This window comes from Physeter macrocephalus, chromosome 2, assembly GCF_002837175.3.
Source record: "Physeter macrocephalus isolate SW-GA chromosome 2, ASM283717v5, whole genome shotgun sequence".
Taxonomy (NCBI): Eukaryota; Metazoa; Chordata; class Mammalia; order Artiodactyla; family Physeteridae; genus Physeter; species Physeter macrocephalus.
In genome coordinates this window covers 118,668,270-118,677,996 of record NC_041215.1, presented here as the reverse complement: position 1 = coordinate 118,677,996, position 9,727 = coordinate 118,668,270, and the positions used below count along the sequence as shown (strand labels likewise).

General features: G+C 43.9%; 1 protein-coding gene across 1 annotated transcript; it reads right to left on the bottom strand.

Moving 5' to 3' along the window:
- Window positions 1-2,997: 2,997 nt before the first annotated feature.
- Window positions 2,998-5,771, bottom strand: RPL37A (ribosomal protein L37a). Its single transcript, XM_024124772.3, has 4 exons — window positions 5,685-5,771; window positions 5,154-5,282; window positions 4,494-4,576; window positions 2,998-3,419 (listed from the first exon to the last, which is right to left on the bottom strand). Exons 1-4 carry the CDS (start codon window positions 5,685-5,687, stop codon window positions 3,356-3,358), a joined length of 279 nt encoding a protein of 92 aa, XP_023980540.1. The 5' UTR covers window positions 5,688-5,771; the 3' UTR covers window positions 2,998-3,355.
- Window positions 5,772-9,727: the final 3,956 nt, after the last annotated feature.

The following is a 9,727-nucleotide window of genomic DNA, read 5'->3' as shown; positions in this document are numbered from 1 at the left end:
TGCCCAGGTTCCATTCCTGGTTGGGGAACTAAGATCCTGCATGCCCACAAGGCACGGCCAAAAAAATATATATATATGATTGGTTCCATTTACTCTATCATTTTTCCATCCCTTTTCAATAGTGCTTGGGGAAATTCTTTTATGATTCATGTGCAAAAGCAGCCATACCATAACTTACTTTCTCCACAGCCTGGAGTAAGCTAAAGAAAGACTAATCTACAACTAGAATAAAATACTAGGTGAAACACCTGGAAAAGTTATTATTTCTTGATCCTTAGCAAAAATATCCTAGAATGTAACCCCTGACAGAGCCACATGACAACTTCACAGATAACAAACCCACAAGCAGATGGGATGGAGCAGAGTAAAACAAACCTTCTCCTTACAAAGAACAGCACAAAAGCACAAAGATTTTTAGCTGTAGAGTACTCCGGATTATGGGTATGTCATATGGTTGTATGCACACACACACACGGCATATTAGCTTCCTGTATCAAAAAATCTTGCTTTAGCTCTTTTCCCTGGGATCAAAAATGTACTTTATAAAAGAAGCTTCTCAGCCCAAACCTCACATCTCTTCCTCCTTCCCCAACATCGTAACTCATGCTCTTGTCACAGGCAGTTTCCCTCCTGATTCCACCTCCTTTCTACTGAAATACAGCACCACTATCTCCAAACTTAGCACTCTTTCCCTCTCCAAGATCCAGTGAGTGAGCGTTCTGAAGCCAATTTTACCTAATCTGTTGTTTGAGGGGGAAACTATTATATCCTTTCTACAAATTAGGAAATTGAAGAAACAGAGTAAACTTGTCCAAGGTCACTAGCTAGTAAGAAATTTAAACTCCTACTTCTGACTCTAGAATCCATGTTTTTAACCACTATTTTCTTGTTCTTGTCCTTGTCCTAATTTTGATTCCAAATTAAATTTGGGGAACATTTTGCAGATTTCAGGTAAAGAAAAATTAGCATTTTGATTGAAACTGCCTTATATAATTACTTTACAACACTTTTATCACATAAACCAGGAGTTTGTAAATGTTTAATGAGCCAAGCTGTTTCACCCCTGCTAGCAAACGTAAGAGTAGTGATCATATCTTGCGCCCTTATTTCAGGGAGTGGTCAATGCACACTGGTTTAATGTATGGTCTCTATCTTCAATTAACCCCCTTCTTCACTGGCTGAACCCACAAATATACCTGAAGTTCTTTAGTGTCAGCCATACCTCCCACACTCTTTGATACTCCTTCTCAAGGGTCCTGACTTGACTGTGGCACCGCATTAACTTGACCCGACTCATTTTGACTCACGTATCCCAAAACATATACTCAAAGTTTCCCTTTCCTGTTGTTGAATTCTGGCCCAAAGTGCTATCAACAACAAAATGGGTTTTGGTTTTCCAGAAGAAGACCATTAACAGTGAAATTTTTAAAACTCTGTACAGACTGCTTGGTTCTGGTTCTACTTCCAAACTGCTCATGTTATTTCCAATCTTAGCCGAGCCCTCCCACAATTCCTTCTCAGCCCATTTTTGGTCCCAAAATTCAGTCTCTAGTCCTCATCTCTCGCTAATAATCCTGTGAAACAAAGCTCAAGTATCCCCAGCCCTCACCTACACACCCAAAACAAAACTTGCAATTAGATGTGTTCCTGTTTGGGCTTTCTGGTGACCTGTATACCAATAGCATTGGGTTGGCCCAAAAGTTCATTTGGGTTTTCCGTAACATCCTTAGGAAATATTTAGAATACAATGAGATGGCCTGTAAGCTTAGAGTCTATTGAGGAACACAGGCATTACTCTTTATACCCTGATGCAAAGTCAATTAAACAGTTTAGAAAAACAAAGGCTCAGAAAACCACTGTAAAACCAAGCCAGAGGGTGGGGAAGCAGATTACGAAGGGACACACTCTTGAGCCCATAAAATAGAAGGCAGCCTAGTACAGTGAGAAAGCATGGATTAGGGGTCAGAAACCTAATTTCCAGCCCTACCCCTACCAGTAGCTCCTGTAAGTCTTGGAAAAGTCACTTTTTTTTCCTTATGAATTTATTTTATTTATTTATTTTTGGCTGCATTGAGTCTTCGTTGCTGTGTGTGGGCTTTCTCTGGCTGCGATGAGCAGGGGCTACTCTTCATTGCGGTGCACGGGCTTCTCACTGCAGTGGCTTCTCTTGTTGCAGAGCATGGGCTCTAGGCATGCGGGCTCAGTAGTTGTGGCTAATGGGCTCTAGAGTGCAGGCTCAGTAGTTGTGGCACACGGGCTTACTTGCTCCATGGCATGTAGGATCTTCCCAGACCAGGGCTCAAACCCGTGTCCCCTGCATTGGCAGGCAGATTCTTAACCACTGTGCCACCAGCGAAGCCTGAAAAGTCATTATTTTTTTAGCCACAAAAATATTTACTATTTCAACAGCCTTCTAATTGGTCTCTATGTCCCCCACCCACTCCTCTTAAACTGTCATTAAAAAAAACAACTATGTCTAGGCATACCAGCTCTGGAGCCAAGAATGCACGAGTTGAAATCCCAGCTTCATCATTTACAAGTTACAAAACTTTGTCATGTGTAAACGAGAATATTATCTACACTTCATTCAGTTGTTGTGGCATAGAATACCCAGGCTCAACAAATGTTAAACGTCACCTTACCACTTTTAAAATTCTAGTAATTCTCTATTGCCTACAGAATCACACCCAAATTCCCAAGCAAAGTAACACAAAAGCCTTCAAATGAGACTCCAAATTAGTAACCCCAGCTCCCATCATATACTCCATTCTACAACCAGGCATCACGCCGGAAACTAAGCAGAGAAGTTAAGAAACTTCACATACACCATACAACTACCTAGGCAGTTTGGCTGAATTGGTGCTTCTTAACCGCAGCCACCTAATGCTTATTCAACTCCCTATGTGGATCCAAAATCCCATTCCTGCAGGCCTGTGTCAAACATTTCTACAAGGTCAATGTGTGGTCAGACAAAACACCAAAAGTTAATAGGCAGTGTATGTCATCCTACCTTCAAAATATTAAAATATATATGTTAACTGTGATTTTAAAAGTTTGCATTTTTTGAACCAATGTATCTCAAAGAAATCTAACTGGCAAGAACAGACTTAGGCTCATATTTTTGTCATGTATCATTTGACTATTGAAAAAAAACTGGATTATGACAACCCATCTCAGCATGTTTTTCCAACAAAAATTAAAAGAATTTTAATATCCAAGTCCTTTCTTAGAAAGCAAGTTAATGCAATGCAAATAAGAACATCTAACTAATAGAATTAACAACAAACCAAAGTAATTTTGTTACATAAATTAACCCTTTTATTATAGGCTAGCAACGTATCAAATGGTGGCGCTTCTACTGGTCCTTCAATTCCTTCAGTCTTCTGATGGCAGACTTTACTGTGACGGCAGAAGTGGTGCTGGAAAGAAAAACAAATTTGGTTCCAAAACTAGTTAACATGTAGAATGGCAAATGAGAAATGTGCCTCATTTTTACATTACAATCTTAATGATGATGATGGCATCTATTAACAGTCAGGTCTTCAGAACTTCAGAAGAATTAGGCAATCTCATGCACCTGATTTCTCAGACAGTAGAGCATGAAATTAACATGTAGGAATGACTACAAGAGGTTGACTATACTCATTAAAAGAGAACGGACAGAATGTCAGAAGAAACTAATAAATTATAAGATGGTATGGTGAGATATCAAGAAAACAATGACCAAGGTAGTAAAGCAGACTACAGCACACTGTGGAAATGACAGCATGTTTTGCCACAACACTCAGGAACTGCACCTGAAAAACATACACCCCCCCCTCCACGTGGTAGATGAATGCTAATTTAACCATCACAGCCAAGAGAGCAACCAACTCCCCACTTCCCCTTTCATCCTCACAGACACTCCCACAGGTGCTTATATGTATATCCACATTATCATTTCAACATTTTCCAATGTTTTACACTGCTTCCATTTTAAATTTAAATTTAACAAAAATCAACAACTTCAACTACACTAGCCAAGTCACTTTACTATACATAAGTAACTAGTGTATTGGACAGCACAAGTCCACACACCAGCTAGAGGAAAAACATGTCAACCTTCAGGGTCAGCAATGAATTCCAAGGTTAGCGGCCTTCAAGAGTGGCCCGAGTTTCCAGAAACGGATAAACTCAAGAGTCCATGCAATCAATAACCAGCACAGAGGTTTATCACAGCAATAAGTATCACCTGGCCCTTGTCAGTCACAAAGCTGAAGAAGTCCAACCAATACTGTTTAGAGTGGCAAAGGGGTGGTGGCCCAGATGGCCTCAATACACATACAGTAATAAGCTACCTTACCTCTTAATTTTTATAAAAACAGCCTGCCACGCAAGTGTTCAGCAGTCAGCCCAACTAACAGACCTGTTAAACAAACTAGCCCATCCAGCAACAAACCTGTAATTTCGACATGCTCCAAACACTTCCAAATACCATAAAGAAATGGACTCACTTGTAGGTCCACGCACCACCAGCTACCGTTTTCATGCAGGAACCACAGTGCCAAATGCCCACAGCTCGTCTCTTCATCTTGGTCTGTAAAAGACAATCAATTTTTCCTATGACCAAAGAAAAGCCTATTATATAATAAACATCCAGGAATCTAAATTACACTAAAAAACTAAAGCTGATGTATCTTATGTGGCTATTCATGTTTCTTCCAATTTCAAGTTCGCTGGTGCGAAATTTGCATTCACCATGGACACTGCCAGGGATGTGAAAGACCCTTCCCTCCCCCCAAAACAAGCATTGCCACAACAGTACTTTTGCACACTTTATAAACATACAAATATTTAACAAAAATCTCTAGCAACATCAGTAGACAGAACTTACAGAACATGTCTCATAAAGCAGGTTTGGCTTCGGCTGGGGTTGCCAAATAATTTTTCCCCCTTTAGCTCCCAAACAGTTTTCTTTCAATGAAAAGCGTTTGACAAAACCTGAAATTATAAACAATACTCTTACCTCATAACTGGTCACCGATGGTATGCGCAACTCTAACCGCTCAACAACTTAGAACCAGCAAAGCATTTATAAACTTCCTTCAAGAGAGGGCTCACTTCATAAGGAAACCTTCCCTCCCTCTCCCGCCCTGCCCCAGGGCCCATCTTACCTTGCCACAGAAGGAGCAAGTGTACTTGGCGTGCTGGCTGATTTCAATTTTCTTCACCATTTTCCTCAGGGAGGCACCATAACGGGTCCCGTATTTGCCCACGATTCCGACCTTCTTGGTGCGTTTCGCCTGTTAAGAATGAGGTAAGAGAGAAACCAGCGATATTAGGACCCAGAAACGGGGACTTCGCCCCTCCACCAAGTCCCGGGGCCTCCATACGCCATTCTTCCACCCACCCAGACCCCGCCTGTCACGCAGCTCCCCCCATTCCACCCCATCCCGGTAAAACCAGGACCGACCGTGGGCCCGGTGCTCGGAGGGCACCCGGTTAACCAGGCCGGACGCGCCAGCCCGCGCCAAGCTGCCCCGCCCGTCCGCTCCAAGCTGCGTCCGAAAGGAGCGGCGAGGGCACGGAGGCCGGGGACAAGGCACAGAGCGGTCGAGCAGAGAGGCAGGTTAGGGCGAAGAAACAAACAAAAAGGCAGATGCAAGCGGATACACACCTAGGCCTCACCCGAGACCAACACTCACCATGACGCCGCAACTTAGGTCCAAGCCCAGAGAGGAAATGGCCAAGTGCGCAGGCGCGGTTTTAGGCGGTCAAGCGGAAGTGGAGGGCTGGGAGGCCCAGCTAGGAACTGAACTCTATGGTGCGGAGGTTTTTCTCGTTCCTGGTGCCTCCCGGAGGGTGTGGCTGGACGCTTCTGAGACAGGTTTACTCTGTTTCACAAGTTGTAGCAACAAACTGTGTAGCAGATGCACTTTCACACGTCGACATTATCTGACACATATCTCACGAAATCCTGCAAAGCAGGTACGATTTCCATCATTTTTATGGACAAGATTCAGAATTTAAGTGACTTGCTCACTGGCGTTTGGCTTAGAGAAGGGCTTAGATCTTACGATTCCAAATCTCATTGCTTTCTACAGTATGCCTTCTAAAAGCGGCAGGCCCTGTGCAGGAGGCAAGCACAGAGGTGACTAAAGACCAAGGCTCCACTCATAAGTTACAGTCCAGCCAGAGGACGCCATATGACCACATTAACAAGTTATAAAACCGATCAGAGCTCTGAAGGAAGGAAGATGGTTCCACCGGATCCTAAAACGGAAGAGCCTTGGGTTCCCTGAGGAGAGTCAGATCCGAAGGCTGGGGAGGAGTGAACAGTCACCATGTAATTCTTTCAGCTTCTCCCTCCATCTCAGTTCTGATGGCCTACCTCCCACTTCATTTCAGAATCCACTCCACGGCCCCATCAGCTGTCAGGTCCCTGCCTGAAACCTTTAGCCCCAGCATCTCACTCCTGAACCACATCTATTGTCTTTCCGTCCAGCTCCTTCATAAGGGTCAGCAGAGAAGAGCTAGGTTTCTGGTTAAGGCCAGGAAGTGAAGGGTATGTTCAAATAAAGAGGCTGGGAACATGTAGAACACGCTCTTGAAAGTTCTGCTGCCTTTTCTCAGAAGATGGTTACGCCCGAGGAGAGGAAGCTCAGAGAATTTTGAAATAAACGTGTAAGGGAGGATCCATGATTTAGGAGCTAAGAAAGACCATGAGGGCTGAAAGGCATTGTGGGATTACGTGACCTTGTTTCCAGTCAGAATTCAGGTTAAAAAATGGCTTCAGTTCACAAATGATTGTGCATGTGTTCATGGCTCCTCACAAGTATCTTAAAATTCTACAAGCCACCCGGCTTCAGCAGACAATTAACCACCAATCCTCGCTATTAAATATGGGCAGGGAAATTAAAAACTGTTTCTCTAGTTTGTTCTCTTGGATCCCACAAGGTATAAAAAACTTTCTGGCAGGAGGTTTTCATTTTCTTATAACCCTTTTCTTTTCAGTCATACTGATTTATGCTATATTTCGTCTAGTACTCCGTTGTTTTCTCTACTGTTGTAAACCTCTGACTAAGACTTTTTGGTCCAAGGAGACCTGGGACCAACAGGTCCGACCTTTCACTCTAATAATAGAGAAACATGTTAAACTTTAACCCTGAGATTAACAAAAATATACACCCAAAAAGAATGGCTTCTTGGTAGGGGTGACATGGCCTCCCTGTCTGGTCAACAGTTAAAGAAGCCCTCCCAAAGTTAACCTGGTTCCTTCCCTTTCTAGGCCCTTTAAGGCTGTTGTTGTTCTCTTTTTGGCCCGTGTTTGTTTAACCTTTTGGTTAAGTTTGTGTCTTCTAGGCTCCAACAGTTTGAAGTAAGACTCATGATGGCTCAAGGAATTCAACCCATTCCAGCAGAGAGTGGCCCAGGTCCCTACAGGTCCTTGGAACAGTCAGCGAGGGACTTCTACACCTCTAGGGTAGTCTACGGTCTGCGGCCCCTGTCCAGCAGGAAGAAGTTTCAGAAGAAGAGACCTGGGCTTCCCTGGTGGCGCAGTGGTTGAGAGTCCGCCTGCCGATGCAGGGGACACGGGTTCGTGCCCTGGTCCGGGAAGATCCCACATGTCGCAGAGCGTCTGGGCCCGTGAGCCATGGCCGCTGAGCCTGCGCATCCAGAGCCTGTGCTCTGCAACAGGAGAGGCCACAACAGTGAGAGGCCCGCGTACCGCAAAAAAAAAAAAAAAAAAAGAAGAAGAGACCTTTGGCCCCTTACCCCTTAATAATAAGGGTGTAGAATCTCTCCAGGGGAATGAGACAGGCTGCGACCTGGGACCCTTTGCTGCTGCTGTGCTTGCACGTGGACACACCTCTCCTCCAGCAACAAAATACAAAGAAACTGTATGGGACTAAAAATAACTGCGTGCATGACCAGGTGGGGCAAATTCTGGACAAAAGATACAAAAGACCAATAAAGCCCAACTGCCATTTCTGAAGAGCCAGGAGCAAAAACTGGGTGAAGGGAGCAAAGGCAGGGTACTGAGCATGCCCCCTGCACTCAACACCACCAGAGGGGTGGGCAAAACACCTAAGCCGCGCCTCCGGCCCGACCACTGGACACACCCCCACCCTCGCCCCAAATAAGGAACCTGCTCTCCCCACCCCTGCAGTTCCCGAGCAAGCAAGGAAATCTGTTGTTAGTTCTTACTCCTCCTCAACCCTTCAAGATTTGAGTACAGGATGGGTAGAGTTGTTACCGACCAGAGTTCGCAGCCTCCTTAATAGAAATTGATCAGAGGCCAGACAAGAAATTCAGGCAAGGCTTTATTGGGGCCCCTGCTGCAGCAGGGGGGAGCGAGATCAAACAACAGGTTCTCTTGCTTGCTTGCTTCCTGAGGGGGAGCCAGCTGGTTCTTTTATGGGGTGCGGGTAGGGGTGTGTCCAGGGGCCAGGCGGAGGGGTGGCTTGGAAGGTGTTGTGTGCAGGCGCATGTGCAGTACCCTGCTTTTGCTCCTGGCTCTTGAAAAGTAGCAGTTGGGTTTTTGGTCTCTTTGTATCTTTTGTGCAGAATTTGCCCCAGCTGCGCATGCATGCAGTTATTTTTAGTTCCATATAGTTTCTTTGTATTTTGTTGCCCAGATGCAAGCACTGCAGCAAAGGGCCCCAGGTCCTAGCCTGTCTCACTGGGGCTCAAAGCTGCAGCAGTGATAACAATAACGCCCGCTGGCATGTTCTGGAAGGTACCATATGGTGGGCACTGTTCTGAGTATTTTACATGGATGTTCACATTTACTTTTCACTATGATCCTTTGAGATAGGAAGAATCATTATCTTCATCATTAGGATGAAGAGAGGAGGTCTTATGTAATGGTTAGGAACATAGGTCTGGTTTCAAAGCAGGGCTCTGCTATTTACCCCTTGTGAGACCTCTGATAAGTTATTTTACTTTTCTCTGTGTCGGTTTCCTCAACTGTAAAATCTGAATAATTATAATACCTACCTCATGATGTTGTTGTAAAGAGCCAATGAGTTAAACACATGACAAGCATTTGCCACAGTGCCTGGAACATAGTAAACACTATACAGGTGTAACTATTACTGTTATTATTTCAGATGGAGAGACTACCACTCAGAGAAGTTAAGTACTTTGTCCAAGGACACACAGCAGTGTGGTGGAACTAGAACTCAAATCCACATCTATCTGACCCCAAAGTAAGTTATGTTAATTGTTGGCTTGTACCACTCCAAGTCATAATATTTAGTGCACTGAACAAAAAACAGTGGTAAATCATGGAGAGAGTATGTCCCTCTGATAGATGTGATGACAATGGCACTTTATTTTTGTGATCCTCCTCCCCCAAACCCATAACCCCAGTCTAGTCACGAAAAAAAAATCAGACAAATTCCAATAGTGGGGTGTCCTACAAAATACTTGACCGGCACGCCCCCAAACTGTTAAGATCATAAAAAGCAAGAGAGTCTGAGAAACTGTCACAGCCAAGGGGAGCTTAAGGAGACATGATGACTAAATGTAAAAATGAGATCCTGGAACAGAAAAAGATGTTAGGTAAAAACTAAGGCACTCTGAATAAACTATAGATTTAAGTTAATAATAATGTATCAATATTGGTTCATTGATTATAATGAATGTATCATACTAATGTAAGATGTTAATAACAGGGGGAACTGGGTGAGAAAGTATATGGGAACTGTCTGTACTATCTCTTCAATTTCTTTATAAATCTAAC